General features: G+C 42.4%; 1 protein-coding gene across 1 annotated transcript in view; it reads right to left on the reverse strand.

The window, feature by feature from the left end:
* The window catches only part of LOC117521177 (phosphatidylinositol 3-kinase regulatory subunit beta-like), a 152,016-nt gene extending 134,202 nt beyond the window's left edge, over nt 1-17,814 (reverse strand). Inside the window, 3 exon segments of the mRNA XM_034182527.1 lie at nt 743-1,588; nt 11,746-11,817; nt 17,601-17,814. Coding sequence (XP_034038418.1) covers nt 743-1,061 — 319 coding nt within the window. The 5' untranslated portion in view covers nt 1,062-1,588; nt 11,746-11,817; nt 17,601-17,814.
* Between the last annotated feature and the right edge of the window lie 836 nt (nt 17,815-18,650).

The following is an 18,650-nucleotide window of genomic DNA, read 5'->3' on the forward strand; positions in this document are numbered from 1 at the left end:
ATAACATGTACCAGACGTGTGGATCGCAGATATATCCAGACACTGCAGAAAATACACCTGTCAGGCGGCCAAGTGGTAAAAAAAAAAAAAAAAAAAAAAAAAAAAAAAAGAAGACATTCTGATTAATTTGCAGATGGCTGTATGTGCTCTGCAGAGGTGCGCTCTCTCTGCAGCCGCCCTGCACCTGCAGGCCATCACAGGACCCTGTGTGGGACATCACAGCTGTGCGCGCAAGATGCACAGCACTTGAATACGCTCATGTAAACATACATCTGAAATAGACTGTTTCTTACATTACTTATATTTTAATGTATAGACCAAAGAATATTTTGCAATACATACTGTTACCACATATGTCTCAAATTATGTCACAAAAGGAATTTGAGGTCATATCGTCCAGCCCTGGTATCACTAATAAAAATGAAAGCTCTTTTTTTACGTCTAGATAAAATAAATAAATAAATAAATACATACATTGGAACATAGTCAACTTTGCTGTGGGTACACATTGATAGAAAACACCATTCCATTCACCACAAACATGGACGACTACATAAACGCGAACACCCACAAATTGGAATACATTAGCATAGCTGTGCCAGCTCATGAGGCGATCAAGACGCAATTGTTAACCATATCATTTTCAATGCTACCTTACAAAAACAGGCCCGCTGCCCCGCGTTAACAAACAGCTGAGACAGTCCATGTGATGCGTACTCTTAATTCTTAACAGGAGCCTTACCTTGAGATGACTCTGGTCTGGGAGCGGCAGGAAGTGGGCGCTGGGACCTGGGTTGACTGCATGGGAGCACCATCTTGACGGGACCTACGTACTCCACATATGTCCCTGGAAAGTCGCCTCTCTGTTTACTGCGCTCATTGTAGCCCAGCAGCCAGCCCAGACGCTCCGGGTGCTCCACGCAGCCTTCCTGATAGTTCTCCATGGACAGCAGCGATGCCTTGCTGACTGTCAGGAGGTCCCCAGGCTGCATATCCAAGTCCTCTTCCTGGTCCTTCATAAATGCGTAGAGAGCACGATACTGGAAACCTTCCGCTGCCATTTTGTAGTGCAAACAAAACTCAAAATGGCCCCCACACAGAGGATAAACGTGCACAGCCCAAACCACAGCGCAAACAACAAGCCTTGGCTCTGCAGAAATCCTCCGCCAAAAACCAAAAAGACTGTGGAGTGGTTTGGTAGTGTAGCTTGGGGAGGGTGGGGGGAAGGAGAAGGGAGGAGTCACCCGAAGCTCAGAAGCATTTCAACCTGAAGATATTGTAGCATGCTACTGCTGTAGCATCTGCGGCAGCAGCGAGTTCAGGCCTGACCGGTGTTGGAGGACTGGTGCACTTTCCTCAGTTTGATACCCCGGTTGAGCCAGATGATGGAGCAGAGGGAGAACATTGGCAACATGCTCTTTCACGCACTCTGGCTGGATGTTGCAGGAGCAGACGCGTAAGAGATTTGCCAGCCGTAGGCCTTGTGTGGTCGGCTTGTACGTCAAATCGAGTGACCTGATTGGAGGGCAAAGGTCTTTAATCCTCTTCAGTTCTGTCAACATCCCACATCTTCTGGATTATGACCAACCTGCAACAATGACCAAAAAAATTATATATTTTACACTTGAATTAAAAAGTACAACAGCAAAGACAAATATTGCAGAAGAACCATGAAAGATTTGCCCTTTGCAGGCTGTTTCTGTTCAGGAAATAGCCACAACTAAAGCGAACACGCAAATTTGAAACTAAAATTAAAGCGGACGGTGAAAATGGCGAACTGCGGCAGCTCGGTGCGTTTGTGCAGTCTGCGGTTAGGACGGTGAGATCGGATGATGCTGCTGCGTCATAAGCAACAGCAGACTGGGTCTCTGGACAGGAGCCTCCATTCGCTCCACTCCACAGTCACACACTCACAGGCATGATGCACCCAAGACAGAACAACTTTCACCAAATAAACACCCCTTCAACTCAAACAACGTTCAAAGAATTTCGGACAGAATGGGAATATGTGTTTTCGCAGAAAACTACAACCTGCAGTGCGGTTGATTAAAAAACAGAATTACTGAAAAATTCACAACAGTGCCGACACGGTTTAAAAACAACCCCCCCCCCCCCAAAAAAACAAAACAAAACAAAAGCTGCTCTGTGCACCCTTCGAAATATTTGAAGGTTCATCCTGTCACCTAATTTAAACTCAATAACCAAACGTCGACTGAAATGTTTCCACACATAAAATCCCACTTGTTCGATTACATCACCTTAAGAAAAAAAATTGTGAATGTTTCCTGAAAAAAATAACTGCAAGAAATAAAAACAAAATTTTATCTGATTCATTCAACACTAAAATTAAAAGATCCTCACCTTCAGTACGTGAAAGAATCGACATTCATGTAACAAAATGTGTTCACGTTTTATGTATATATATATATATATATATATATATATATATATATATATATCGTATATAAGCTTTACTGAGACAAAACAAAAAGCTGCAAAGTTCCATTTTAAAATGGAAACATCGCCAGGTCTGACACGAGTGAGATATCAGGGTTTGAGATAAATACGACATCTGTGGACTAATCAAGGACAATGGTAGTGTTAACCTCTCAGGACCAGATGAAGGGATGCCAACGACAAACTGGAAGAAGTAGGGAGGGAACGGCAAAGAAGCAGAAAGCTTGTATGTTTCATGTCGGGTTTTTTCTTCCCAAAGATGAGGAGCAATTTAGGATGATTTCTCCAAACATCCACCTCAAAATAAGCACAGGCCTCGTGTGCAAGGCCCGATGTTGTGCAATAATTTTTAAAACATTCAGGAATATTTAAGCAATGCAATGCTGCTGCTACAAAATTAGGCAAAAGTTTAAAGAAAACCCCCAAAGCTCAAGTCTGGATTTTCCACATGAAAATGAATGATTTCGAACCTTAGTGTTGATAGTCCTCTGTCCCTCTACAACATTCGCAAAGCGAACATTTAGCGCAGAATGTTGCACAATATTTAGTGCAAACCTCCGTGCATTCATCTATCATCATTCGAAAAAGAGTTATGGCGATAAGAAGATGTGGCAGAGTGCAACACTCACCCCACTTTTGGTTGAGAGAGAAGCTGGACAGGCTCAGCCAGACTCGCGGTCCAACATCCTCCGAGTCGACAAGCAAGAGGTGCCAGCCTAGACACGTGGCACTGGCATACCCAACCACAGCCCGCAATCCTCACACCACCATAACCCTCCCCCCCAACCCTAACCCCCCCTCCTCTCTCCACCTGCTCTTAACCCCCCTCAGATGCACACACACAAGAGTCCTGCCTCCCGTCGTCACCCACCCCATTCCCAAACAGCCAAAAAGTCCACTCCTTTCTCCAGTAGCCATGTTTAGTTTGCTGACAGTCTGAGTTCTGCTGCACCAAAGCGGCCAAAACAATCAAAACGCAAAGTATAAGAAAAGGAGTTTGCATTTAAAAAATTTTTTTTAAAATCCTTTTGTTGAAATTTAGTTCCACAGCAGAAAAAAAGTGCAGCAACTCGTGCGAGGTGAGAGCAGAATCTGGTCTGTTACGGTCCGGGTCTGACAGCAGCAGCTGGCATGTTCAGCGTCACAGGATCCATCCCTTTCTTTCTCTTTTTTAAAAGACTTTTATTCACTCACAGAAGAGAAGCAGAGAAAGACAGAGAGAGGAAGAAAAAAAAAACAAGCCTAGAGTGAGACACCGAGCCGGAGCACTTTGCAAGCAGCAGAGTCCAAACGGCTGAGGGAGACCACAGGAAAATAATTAATGAATCGGCAGCAAGTAAGTGACTGTTGCTAGAGAGAGGGAAAGCTCATCCGACGCTCCCATTGGCTGCCGCGCCACCCATGTGTTCTCCAGTCACAGAGGAGCCGGGCAAATCAAGGAAATGTTCTAATATTAGAAAATGTATCTAGGCAGTGATCAAACATATGACCCAAACACCACTACCTTTTCCCAAACTCTTCATACTTAACAGCTCCAAATCCAGCATCTTTCAGCTGGGATGAAAAAAAGATGACTGAAATTAAATACATTTTCCACAAATTGCTGACGAAAAATACAAAAGAGAACAAGTAACACCTGCAGTTGGTTGGACAAAATTCTCAGTCTCACTCAAATATTTAACAGGAATAGAAGAACGTTTGGTTAAACTCGCGTGCATTATAACTATGACTGTTTACAACGTGAAAAGTAAGTATTGTACACGTCACCATTTTTCTCAGTAAATGTATTTCAAAAGGTGTTATTGACAAGAGATTTTCACCAGATGTCGGTAACAACCCAAGTAATCCATACATACAACGAAACCAAAATAAGTACATAAAGTAAGTTACTATGTGTAATAAAATGGAACGACACCGGGAAAAAGTATTGAACACGCTTACTGAAATCTATTTAATACATCGTATAAAAGTCTTTGTTGGTAATGAAGCTTCAAGACGCCTCCTGTGTGGAGAAACTAGTCTCCTGCATTCCTCAGGTGTGATTTTGGTCCATTCGTCCACACCAACAGTCAACCAACAGATTTTTAGTTCTTTCCATAGATTTTCTGTTGGAATTTAGTCAGCTGATTGGCTGGACCATTATAGCAGCTTTATTTTCATTCTCTGAAACCAGCCGACAGCTTCCTTGGCTGTGTTTTTTTTATGATCACTGTCTTACTGAAATGTCCACCCTCATTTCATCTTCATCAACATGGTAGATAGCAGTGGATTTGTATCAAGAATGTCTCTGTACATTTTTCCATTTCTCCTTCCTTCAATTATATGAAATTTGCCAGTGCCGGATGTTGAAAAACAGCCCCACACCATGATGTTCCCACCTCCAAACGTCACTGTTGGTTTGATGTTTTTGGGGTGATGTGTAGTGGCATGCTGTGTAATATGGCATCGAAAGAGTTCAATTTTGGTCTCATCTGACTAGACTATGTTGTCCCAGTATTTCACAGTCTTGTTTAAATGTTGTGCAGCAAACTTTGAACAAGCTTCAACATGCTTTTTCTACAGAAATCTTCTTGCGTGGTGAGTGTCCATACATCCCATGTTTTCTTTGAAACAAATGTACTTGCTAATTCCAGGTCTTTCTGAAGCTCTCCACAAGTGGTCCTTGGCTTTTGGAGAACTCTACTGATAATTCTTTTCACTCCTTTGTCAGAAATCTTGCAAGGAGCATCTAGTCGTGGCTGGTTTATGATGAAATGATGTTCTTTCCTCTTCTGGATTATGGCCCCAACAGTGCTCACATTCAGAAGTTTAGAAATGAGATATACTTTATTGATCTCACAGTGGAGAAATTATGTTTACACTCCAGTTACCTCAGACAGCAATTAGCCCACATTTATTACTTGTTTACCGTAATAATGGCACACATCAGAATTAAGAACAGCACATACACATTTGACATTGTTTATGTGCACTAAATTTGAAGAAGTCCGTTATCCGAATTGAGGCAAGTGGGTAAACGTCGCGCAGCAACCCTGAGTTGCGCCACCGTCAGCTTAGGGGGGACGGGGACCAGCAGCAGCTAAAACGGTGCCGTTAAAGGGAAGGGAGGTGACATAGAATGAAAGGGAGGTGACATGAGCTGAAGCCGGAGTGAGGTGTGTGTGATGGAGGGTAGGATGGGGGTGGGGAGAGAAAATGGAGCATGCTTCAGTCATATGAAAAACAATTTATTGTCTTTGTGGGTTGAGATAAGAAAGAAAGGAGCCAAATAATCACCAAGGCCAGAAGACATTCCTCTGGAGGAAAAGTCAGGCAATTTGTCCTTCAGGCTTGATAAGCCTGCCGTGATGTGGTTTGAGCAGTGAAAAACACATTTTACAGTTCCACTTGAACAACCAAATCCCAATTATGAATTATGAATATTCCTAATTATGAATTAAGAATATTCCCCGGCCTCTGAAATCTTCAACTTCATCTGCAAGGCACGAATCTGCTCCAAGATGTCATGCAATTTGTGTCTGCGTTCAAGAGTCATAGCAGTCTGAGAATGCAATGCCTTGCCGACCTCATTAATCATGACGGACAAGCAAGGGGTCGTGGTTCTTGATGCCATCGTCTTGCCAATTTTCCGATAGATCAGGACAGCACATAAGCCAGAAAGTGCCAGCCCTGCTATCATAAGAGCAAATATGAATAAATCCTCGACATCCTCAATGGAGAAAGGCGCCAAGCATGCAAAACGCCAAGACTCCCAGGAGTCGAGAACATAGCCCGCAGGATATGTTCCATCTGGGCAGGTAGGCTCCCCCGGTCCTGACCTTCTTGTAGAAAAGATAGTGTCAACAGCGTTCAGAGACCAGCTGATCAATTCCATGGTTAATCCAATAATAGTCCAATAGAACCAGTATCCAATATAATTTGAGGAAATCACAGTCCGGTGAAGTAAGGACTTAAAGGTTAAAGCAGAGAGCAGAGATAAGGGAGAGTGGAGGAGATGCGACCGCCCTCGTCGGAGTCCCAAGCATCTCCCTTCTGTAACTAATGCCATCAGTATGTTTTGCAACAATAAGGTTGCAAAGATCCATCATGAGATACTGTGTTTCTTGTGTGACACCTTGGTAATGAGACAGCTTTTGATACAGCAACAGTTGGGACTGAACCAGCTGATTTTAATTTGCACTGACAAGGGGCAGGATTACTTTATAATTACTGATAGACTTCAGTTGGTGTCTTGACTTTTCATGCCATTTTGCACCTCCCTTTCTTCAGATGTTCAATACTTTTTCCCTGTGTCATTTCACATTATTACACGTAATTTATGGGCATATTTGTTTTGATTTTTTTATGTGTGGTTAATTTCAGTTGTTCCTGACATCTGGTGACAATTTGTCAATCGCACCTTCCGAAATATGTTTACTGAGAAAAATGGTGAAGTGTTCAATACTTATTTTACCCACGGTGTATTATAAATCTATGAGGGACTACGTAGGTACTGGATATACTCAATAAGTTTATTAAAATCAAACTAAAGAGGAAAGCTCAAGTTTAAACATGCTACATTCCTGTATCAAGGCCAAAAATACGATCTCAATATTTTTACACAATTACTTAAAATTTGACACCTCTCACACCGGTGCCAATTTGGACCTAGTTCCAACTATGTACACTTTGACTGATTTCACCCAATCTGGGTCAAGTAGCTCTTGCACCTGTCCAGGTTTGGCGCCAGGTTTTCCTTGCAATATTTTAGCACACAACTCTGTGAAGCTCCGCACAAGCCAGGAAAGGTCACTGAGAATTGCTCATATAATTACAACCAAACCTGAGCATGATTTAAGCCTAGTTCATTCAGAATTTGATGGAATTCCTGAAAGTTTTCAACATCTTCAAAGCCTGTATGAGTTTAACCGACCTTTCCCAACTTGAGTCAAGCTCTGCCACGGAATATGGCCAGCCTCTCAGACGTTATATACAAGGTGTGCAGAGTCACAACTCAGGAAAACTCTGTGCCAAACTTGGCTAGGTATGAAGCACTCACATTCTGCCATTCTGATGCAAAACCTGACTTCGCCCATTTCGGGTGACGCCTATTATTTCCACCAATTTTCATGAAAATCTGTCTCATCGTGTTTTTACAGCCCTAATTCCAATGAAGTTGGGACGTTGTGTAAAATGTAAATAAAAACAGAATACAATGATTTACAAATCCTCTTTGACCTATGTTCAATTGTTTCAACATTATATATCTTGTCTTTGTGGTGTATTCAACTGAATATAGGTTGAAGAGGATTTGCAAATCATTGTATTCTGTTTTTATTTACATTTTACACAATGTTCCAACTTCATTGGAATTAGGGCTGTAAAACACGATGAAACAGATTTTCATGAAAACTGGTGGAAATAATAGGCGGAACTGGGGTTGCATTATTATTATTATCATCATCATCATTATTATTATTATTATTATTATTATTATTAAGCTGAAACAAGCATGCAACAGAAAATACTTAAAGTTATAAAAAACAATATTAAGAAAAACTGGCTTCAGTTACACATTCATCATGTGAACATGTGGATATTTAAACTGCAGAAAAATCTTACAATTTTTTTGGTAATAAAGCACAGATTCTGCAACTTCAGTATGAAATTTTATAGACAGACAGATAGATATGGACAAGCTAAAGTACTGACAAACAAAACCATTTTAGCTTATCTGCTTATTTGTTTTATATAAAAGAATAAAGCCAACACAATTAAAACTCAGAACAGAGCAAACATGGAGCAACAACTCTTCAACATTGCATTGAGGCCTAAGGAGTGGCAAACTGGGGTGGCAGTCCCCATATTTATAAAGGGGGGACCAGAGAGTGTGTGCCAACGATGGATTGCCTACTCCAGGTAGGGAATACGGTCTTGCCCCAAGTGAAGGAGTTCAAGTACTTTGGGGTCTTGACCATGAGTGAGGGGACAATGGAGCGTGAGATTGGCCAGAGAATCGGTGCAGCAGGGGCGGTGTTGCATTTGCTCTACCGTACTGTTGTGACATAAAGGGAGCTGAGCCAAAAGGTGAAGCTCTCGATCTACTGGTCAATCTTCGTTCCTACTCTCACCTATGGTCATGAGGGTTGGGTCACGGCTGAAACAACTAGATTGCGGTACAAGCGTCCAAAATAGGCTTCCTTAGGAGGGTGGCTGGTGTCTCCCTTAGAGATAGGGTGAGATGTTCGGCCTTCCATGGGGAGCTCGGAGTAGAGCCACTGCTCCTTCGCGTTGAAAGGAGCCAGGGCATCTGGTAAGGATGCCTCCTGAGTGCCTTCCTAGGGAGGTGTTCCAGGCACGTCCACCTGGGAGGAGACCCCAGGGAAGAACCAGGACTAGGTGGAGAGACTATATCTCCACACTGGCCTTTGAACATCTCAGGATCCCCCAGTCAGAGGTGGTCAATGTGGCATGGAAGAGGGAAGTCTGGGGTCCCCTGCCAGAGGTGTTGCCCCCGCTACCCGATCTCGAATAAGTGGTTGAAGATGAGTGAACAGAACAAACGCACATGCAGCCTGGCTTCAGACAAACCCAAACCTCTGGTCCAGTTAAATGAAGCAAACCCGAAAGTGTAGAATGTTGCAGTTCTTTGATTGACCACTTGAGGCAGGTTCCAAAAGCTTCCCTTGTTAAAATGTGGAACTTTGGAGCAGAAATAAACATGTTTACAGCCTGGTACAAAAAACTGGTCTCTGTAGCTTGTTCACCCTCCATGACAACTGAACCGGTTTTATTGAATAACTCATCATATTAAAAGCCATAAAGTTAGAAATAATTAAAGGTGTGGTCACTTTCAGTAGCCACTTGCATGCGAGTGTGAGCAGAGTTCAGAGCCCTACTAGCAACTGCTAATAGCAGAGGCTAATAGTTGTTGTGGAGAAACTGTGTCTGTAATGTCTCAGCATTTTATGACAAATATCTGATACAATATAGCTTGAGAGCAGTCAATTGCACTGACAAACCATCTTTCCATCGAGTGAAATTTTCTTATTTTCATTTTGCATGTTAGCACAATTAGCAACATTAGCAGGTATCCAGCAGACCTGGTCAGCCCAAATGGATAGTGCGGGTGAGCCCACTGTCTGACAGATCTTCAACTCACACCTGCAATGAAGCTTTTCTGGCATCCCTGTGAAGGTTGGGGGTATTAAACCGGAATGGGCAATGTTCAAAGCTTCCATTGCTGAAACTGCAGTGGGGATCTCCGGCCTGAAGGTCTTAGCTGCCTCAAGGGGCAGCAACCCATGAATACCAGTGGTCAGGGAAGTTGTCCGACTGAAGGAGTCCTTTTGGGATATGTTATTTCAGAGGACTCCAGAGGCAGTTGCAAGCTACCGACAAGCCCAAAGGGTGGCAGCTTCTGCTGTGAGGGAGGCAAAGCAGCGAGTATGGGAGGAGTTCAGAGTAACCATGCAGAAGGACTTTCAGACAACACCAAGGTGCTTCTGGTGGGCCATAAGGCACCTCAGGAAACGAAAATGGGGAACCATCCAAGCTGCCTACAGTAAGGATGGGACTCTGTTGACTTCAACTGAGGAGGTAAATGGGCACTGGAAGGAACACTTTGAGGAACTCCTGCATCAAACTCGAGCACCCTCTATAGTAGGGTCAAAGCTGGAAGCTGAAGGGGGATCATCATCAATTTCTGTGGTGGATGTCACTGAGGTAGTCACAGAACTCCGGTTGATGACATCCGTCCAGAAATGCTGAAGGCTCTGGGTATGGAGGAACTGTCTTGGATGAGACGCCTCTTCAACATTGCATTGAGGTCTGGGACAGAGTCTAGAGAATGGCAAACTGGGGTGGTGATCCCCATACTTCCATACTTACCATAACAAGGGAAGACGAAGACAACACACTGGAAATTTTTTTTTCCTTATTTATTCCTTTATTGGTTCATTTTACTGGTGCTTATAGTTGATAAAACTTGGATAAAGTTACTTGCACCAGTGCTAGTCGAGTATAAAATTACATGCACCACTCGAATAATACGTGCACAAACTAGCACATGCACGTAGTATTTTGAGCCCTGACTTTGTGCATGGGGGTCTGATATGGATCTGGATGTATTCCATATATAAATTTTAAACTTTCTGATAATACCTGACAAAAAAAATATTGAACCCTTTCATATATTCTAATTTATCGACATGCACCTGTATGTTATGATTTGGCACTGTATAACTAAATGAAAAATAAAAGATGTATTTTAGAGTATTTATTGCAGATAAACAAAATAACAAACAATAAACAAAACAATGGTACAAGTGCAATAAATACAAAAAAAATACAAAACTATGGGGCCATATTGTAGCAAACGTATCAAACCGAATCAGTGGATGTTCTTCAAGGGCCCCAGCCAGGCTTAAAAGTGTAGGGGGTGAACTGACATCAATGGTGCTTGCACCGTCGGTGGTGTGAAGCTGTATAGCCATGGAGGCGCACAGACAAGTCTCTGCACAGGTACAAATCGCTACACGTGTTTGCAGATCTTCCACAGCAGGAGTGTAGCAAAAATCATGTGTAAGAACACATCCAATCTAGTGACACACGGTTACACACGCACAATTTTTTTTTACACTTTTGTGGATGGGGTTTTATACACACACACACACACAGATTTTTTCATGCATTTGTGGATGTGGTTACACACAGAGAGATCGAAATACACATTTGCAGATCAAATATACATTTGCAACACTTTTGCTACAATATAATGGCCCCATACAAAACCTTTTTTTTTCCCCCCAAATATAAACTTTTTCTCTTCAACCAACATACACAATGCAACTCCAAACAACCCAAAACCAGAAAAAGTTGGGATGGGAAATGCAAAAAACAAACAAACAAAAAACACTCATCCCTACATTTACTTATGACTCTTATTTCATTGCAAACAGAATGAACCCAAGATACTTCATGTTATTTCTGGTCAACTTCATTTTATTTGTTAATATCCATCCATTCATGCATTTTCCAACTAGGTAGTTAGAAACAGCTAAAATTTAATCGGTGACTGTGGTACTGATTTGCACTAACAAAACCTGGGGGGTGTCTGGTGACATGATCCCCCCATGAAATTATGTAAAAAATTTAAGTAAAACGGTTTAATCTGACATGTTTAGACTTTTTTTGTGACTGCGGATGATCAATTTTTGTATCAGTATTATAATACATTTTTATTACGTGGACAAACTGTTTTGTTGCCAGCAATGGGTTAATCAATAAATGTAAAATAAAATCACTCACCATGTCCAGTTAGCCTAAATGATTTCTGTCTTCATGTCCGAAAATGTCACTGGATGAGACATTTCATGCCATCTGTTAAGCATAGGTCAGAAATAATGTTTAAAAAGTTAAAAACACAAGAATATTGGATGGACATAACATTTTACTCCTGTGTTCAAACACGCAGAAAGGGAGAAACAAGGCACAGCAAAGTCGGACGAGCGCCAACGGCATGAAAAGACCAATTTCCCTCTATATGTAGATGGAATTATATAGTATATACCGTCATTTTAGATTTGCATTAAAAACAATAAAGTATATCAGTTTGAACATTAAATATCTTGTCTTTGTGGTGTATTGAACTGAATATAGGTTGAAGAGGAAAGGGTCACCCCTTTGAGTCTGGTCTGCTTGAGGTTTCTTCCTCAGAGGGAGTTTTTCCTTACCACTGTCGCTCTGGGGGTTGGTAAGGTTAGACCTTACCTGTGTGAAGCGCTTTGAGGCAACTCTGTTGTGATTTGGTGCTATATAAATGAAAATAAATTGAAATTGAAAATTGAAGAGGTTTTGCAAATCATTGTACGAGGGCTGTCAATAAAGTAACGGTCCTTTTTATTTTTTTCAAAAACTATATGGATTTCATTCATATGTTTTTACGTCAGACATGCTTGAACCCTCGTGCGCATGCGTGAGTTTTTCCACGCCTGTCGGTGACGTCATTCGCCTGTGAGCACTCCTTGTGGGAGGAGTCGTCCAGCCCCTCGTCGGAATTCCTTTGTCTGAGAAGTTGCTGAGAGACTGGCGCGTTGTTTGATCAAAATTTTTTCTAAACCTGTGAGACACATCGAAGTGGACACGGTTCGAAAAATTAAGCTGGTTTTCAGTGAAAATTTTAACAGCTGATGAGAGATTTTGAGGTGATTCTGTCGCTTTAAGGACTTTTCACGGTGCGAGACGTCGCGCTGCGCTCTCAGGCAGCGTCATCAGCCTGTTCAAGCTGAAAACCTCCACATTTCAGGCTCTATTGATCCAGGACGTCGTGAGAGAACAGAGAAGTTTCAGAAGAAGTCGGTTTCAGCATTTTATCCGGATATTCCACTGTTAAAGGAGATTTTTTTTAATGAAAGACGTGCGGACGGATCCGCGCATCGGGACGCAGCCGACGTGGTGCGGCGGCACAGGAAAAACACCTCCGTGTTGATAACCATTTGTAAAATCCAGGCGGCTTTTGATGGCTTTCAGTGGAGTGAGTATATGAGAAATTGTTTAACAGGCAGGACATGTTCCAACTTGTCCTTAAGGCTTTCAACAGAGGTGTTTTTCCTGTGCCGCCGCACCGCGTCGGCTGCGTCCCGACGCGCGGACCCGTCCGCACGTCTTTCATTAAAAAAATCTCCTTTAACAGTGGAATATCCGGATAAAATGCTGAAACCGACTTCTTCTGAAACTTCTCTGTTCTCTCACGACGTCCTGGATCAATAGAGCCTGAAATGTGGAGGTTTTAAGCTTGAAACAGGCTGATGACGCCGCCTGAGAGCGCTGAGCGACGTCTCGCACCGTGAAAAGTCCTTAAAGCGACAGAATCACCTCAAAATCTCTCATCAGCCGTTAAAATTTTCACTGAAAACCAGCTTAATTTTTCAAACCGTGTCCACTTCGATGTGTCTCACAGGTTTAGAAAAAATTTTGATCAAACAACGCGCCAGTCTCTCAGCAACTTCTCAGACAAAGGAATTCCGACGAGGGGCTGGACGACTCCTCCCACAAGGAGTGCTCACAGGCGAATGACGTCACCGACAGGCGTGGAAAAACTCACGCATGCGCACGAGGGTTCAAGCATGTCTGACGTAAAAACATATGAATGAAATCCATATAGTTTTTGAAAAAAATAAAAAGGACCGTAACTTTATTGACAGCCCTCGTATTCTGTTTTATTTACATTTTACACATCCCAACTTCACTGGAATTGGGGTTGTACATTACATTAGGGCTGCGGCTATCAAATTTTTCAAATGGAATATTCTATCTATAAATTTGCAAAAAATGTTGTCATTATGGGGTGTTGTGAGTAGAATTTTGAGGGGAAAAATGAATTTACTCCATTTTAAAATAAGGCTGTAACATAACAAAATGTGGAGAAAGTGAAGCGCTGTCAATACTTTCCGGATGCACTGTAAAGCTGCGTTCACACCAGGTGCGACATGAGCGACAGCAGCGACAGGTTGCCATCTAATCCCTATGGAATAACGTGTTTTGGCGCCAAGTCACGCAGCGCAACCCGATGGACGCGAATGAAGCGACGCGAGTGAAGCGATTTTGAGCGTTTGTGGCGTGACATTGTGTCGCATCACGTCGCGCTGCCCTCCTCCCCAAGTTTAAAAATCTGAACTTTTTAGTCTCATCGTGACGCGATGACCAATCAGGGACTGAATATGTAGTGACGTGGAGATGTCTGGAGTTTGACTGAAGATGTGAACATGTCCTGTATCTGGTAGCAGCCTGTGAGCAGGACTTATGTCTCTTTTGTCCTTTATTTCACAATTATGACAGAGTTTTTGGAGCGAGCAGCAGCCCCTCAGCAGCGAGATTGGAGTTTCTTACTTATTAACTACACAGATGTACAAGGTCTGTTAGAAAAGTATCCGACCTTATTATTTTTTTAAAAAACCATATGGATTTGAATCACGTGTGATTGCGTCAGACAAGCTTGAACCCTCGTGCGCATGCGTGAGTTTTTTCATGCCTGTCGGTTGGGTCATTCACCTGTGAGCAGGCTTTGAGTGAGGTGTGGTCCACCCCTCTCGTCTATTTTTTATTGCGAATAAATGTCTGAACGATTTTGAGCTTTGCTGCATCAATTTTTTTCCAGAAACTGTGAGAAACCTCCAGGTGGACACCGTTCAAAAAATTAATATGGCTTTCAGGGATGATTTTATGGGGATTAAACAGATTACGGGGTGTTACTGCCGCTTTAAGGACGGCCCACAACTGCTGAGAGCGGTGCAGTCGCTCGGCGCAAAGCAACGCCATGATGAAGCCTCACGGGACATGTTCTGGCATGTCCAGCTCATGCACAATTACAATCGGATATTCACACGACTGGAAAGCAACCGGAATCCGTCTGAAATCCACCTGAAAGCTGTCCTGAGAGACCAACACCGAGGTGATTTTGTCCAGCGTAATGAACGGAGCCGTGGCGCGTCCCTCCGCTTTTCTTTCCATGAAAAAAAACTCCTGTAACGATGGAATGTGCCGGAAAAAGTGCTGATGTCCACATCTCTGCCTTTTTGTGAAAGTCAGACGAGGTCCCGGATCAACAAAGCTTTCACATTGGAAATGATCTGGTTGTTCCAGCGGGGTGTCAGCCTGTCGATGGGGGCTGGGAGCGCGCCGCGCTCTCAGCAGTTGTGGGCTGTCCTTAAAGCGGTAACACCCCATAATCTGTTTAATCCCCATAAAATCGTCCCTGAAAGCCATATTAATTTTTCGAACGGTGTCCACCTGGAGGTCTCTCACACTTTCTGGAAAAAAATTGATGCAGCAAAGCTCCAAATTGTTCAGACATTTATTCGCAATAAAAAATAGACAAGAGGGGTGGACCACACCTCACTCAAAGCCTGCTCACAGGTGAATGACGCAACCGACAGGCATGAAAAAACTCACGCATGCGCACGAGGGCTCAAGCTTGTCTGACGCAATCACACGTGATTCAAATCCATATGGTTTTTTAAAAAAATAATAAGGTCGGATACTTTTCTAACAGACCTTGTATAATAAAACAAATGGTGACTGGTTTCTAAACACAATTATGACAGAGTTTTTTTGGGAAAGAGTGATGGTGGTTTGGGGGCTGGAGGTGTCTGGGGGGTCCTGTGGGCTGCTTGGGGGGGTCTCGGGTGTCGGGGTAGCCTCGTGTGCTTCCTGGCCCGGGGGGTGGGTCTCGCCTCTTTCCTAGGGGCCGGGCCCACCCTCGTGTGCCGGTGGTCCCTGCCTGCGCTCTGGGTTCAGTTGCGGTTACTCCTTTGCCCCCCGTCCCCGCCGCCACTCGCTCCTCCCTCCAGTGCCATGGGCGGGTGGTGGGGTTCTGGGCCCCCCCTCTTGGTGGGTCCTGCCAGCGCCCTGCGTGCTTCCCTCAGGTGTGGGGTTACTTCCTGTGCCTCCATTTGGGGGGGGTTCCGGCGCCGTCGGGTCGGGCCGCTCCCTTGTTGGTCCGTCGTGCTGCCCCGGTGGCTCTGGTGGCTGCCCTTCCTGGCCCCTGTGCCCTTCCGCTTCCCTTTTTCGCCTGGTTCCTCCTGGGGCCCTGCATCCTGGGCCCTTTTCCATTGTTGCTTGCAGTCATACTTCTGGCGCGTGTTATTGTTATTGTATTATTGTCACTAGGTGGCAGCACATTTGGCACCATTTTGCGTGTAAAGAAGTATTATAGCATTATGTTATAGCATTATGTATATAGGGTAATAGAGTTTTTTTGGCCTTACGTGGTTTTGGATGGGTTATTAAGTTATGTATTTCATGAAATTACTGTTTATTGCCCCCATTTCATGATTATCTACCGTAATTTTGTAATTATCTGTCCCCATATCACTCCATTTCGTTACATTTCACCCATTTCATATTTTAGTATAACCATAAACTGTGTAATAAATATTTGATCCATGTTGTTGTTCATCCAGGTTTTATTGTTCAAACAGGTGTTGTACAGATACATGATTGTTAGTCACATGCTTAAATAATAAATTAAAAGAAACTAGCAAATGCAATGTTTTTTTCCTGACTTAAAAATTGTGTTATGTAAATTAGGGAATAACCCTGTTGTGTCTGATGATTTGCGGACGTTCATGCTGGATTTTACAGTCGCAAATTGAGTTTTGAGTAAAAGGAGTTTGAGTAAACGGCTATTTGTGACCGTAATCCAGCATGAAACGTCCGCAAATCATCAGAACAACAGGGTTATTCCAATTCTACAAATCCACTGTTTTCACACATTATTTTTCTGTAAGTAATCGGGCGAATCATTGTGAAAGGGTGTGGTCGCTCGTCAAAGTTTACCGTAGCAGTGTGTTCATGCTATAGACCCACAGATTTCTCCATCTCATCAGCTGCAATGAGTTAAATCCACTGAAAACCCATCAATCAATCCAGTTAAATCCACGCGTTTTCTGTCATTCTTAGCTAACAGCGCCATTGGTGACACCTGTGCAGCAACGCAGTCAGGGGGCAGAGTTATACATCAAATGGGAAACGGTTTTAATAGTTTGCCACCGTCCACGTGATATTTTATGGTCTGAAATCTCACACAATTAACCAATAAGATTTGCGGAAAAAACTGTAATTGTATAGAATATGTTTTTTAAATGTCTTTTCTAAACTAACCCTACTGGATGATAATACGGCAGGTATAACTGTGGAGTTTCCGCGCATAAACACAATAAATGCAGTTTGGAATGGATTGAGGTTGGAAATAATACAGCTTCAAGTTGTTGCCCCCCGGCGTCCCTCATATCGTTGCTACGACTCTGTTTTTAAACACTAAACACAGCGCTTGTGATTGTTTCACAAATTGACAACTTTCAAGCGCTGAGAAAAAAAAAAAATAATGGTAACATCGATGCCTTACAAAGTTTGGAAAATATGAAGATACGGTAAAGTCAGTAAAAGTTTAGAAAGTACACGTTACAGTAACGAGAATTAGACGTCGACACGTCACACGGTGCACGAATAAAACACTACATTTTAACGCACCGTCACGAAAAGGTGTAAAAACGGTTGAAGTGGGGCAGAAGTCAGCAGCGTGGAGCCTCGGAGCGCTTCCACCATTTTCCAGTACATGTGTGCGAGGCTCCACTGGAAATGTGCAATAAGTTGGAAAAACTCACCCGAGGATTATTTCTTCGCTCTTCCCGCGGCAGCGGAGCTCCGAAAAAAATCCCACAAAACGTCCGTGTTGTGGCCTAAAGGTGAAAGTCGGTTATTCGGTGAGGATTCAGCGGTGGCTCGGTTGACTTCTGGCTCTCGTCATTTCTGTCTTTTTCCCGTTCATAAGTCCCTACTCTCCCACACAGCCATTTTCCAGCTCTGCACGGCGCAGGGAACCCGTGCGTGGGAACGACAATATGAAGAGCGCGGAAACTACCGAGCTCCGCCGGAAAAAGCCGAATCAGAACAGACGGGTCACAGAACATGACATACATAATATAATATCACATCACATAATATAATACAATATCATATAATACAACAACATAATCTAACATGACATAATATAATATAACATACCATAATCTATCATTATATTACATAACACCTAAATACATCCATGTCATTTGATTGGTGGTTTGTAATATAATAATAATAATAATAATAATAATATTATATAATATCACATAATATAACATAACATAATCTAACATGACATAATATAATATCACATAATATAACATAGCATAATCTAACATGGCATAATATAATCTATCATTATATTACATAACACCTAAATACCTCCTTGTCATTTGTTTGGTTTGTAATATAATAATATAACATGATATAATATCACATAACATAACATAATCTAACATGACATAATATCACATAATATATAACATAACATAATCTATCATTATATTACATAACACCTAAATACATCCAAAAAGTTTTTTGTTTTGTTTGTTTTTTTAATGTTTGTGTTTGTGTTATTTGTCTTTGTCAATGTCTTTTAATGCACCTGTGTAGTGCTTTGCCCAAGACAAATTGCCTCTTGGGGACAATAAAGTTTATTCAATCAATCAATCAATCAATCCATCCTTGTCATTTGATTGGTGGTTTGTAATATAATAATAATATAACATGATATAATATCACATAATATAACATAACATAATCTAACATGGCATAATATAATATCACATAATATAACATGACATAATATA

This window comes from Thalassophryne amazonica, chromosome 12 (genome assembly GCF_902500255.1).
Source record: "Thalassophryne amazonica chromosome 12, fThaAma1.1, whole genome shotgun sequence".
In the NCBI taxonomy this organism is placed as follows: Eukaryota; Metazoa; Chordata; class Actinopteri; order Batrachoidiformes; family Batrachoididae; genus Thalassophryne; species Thalassophryne amazonica.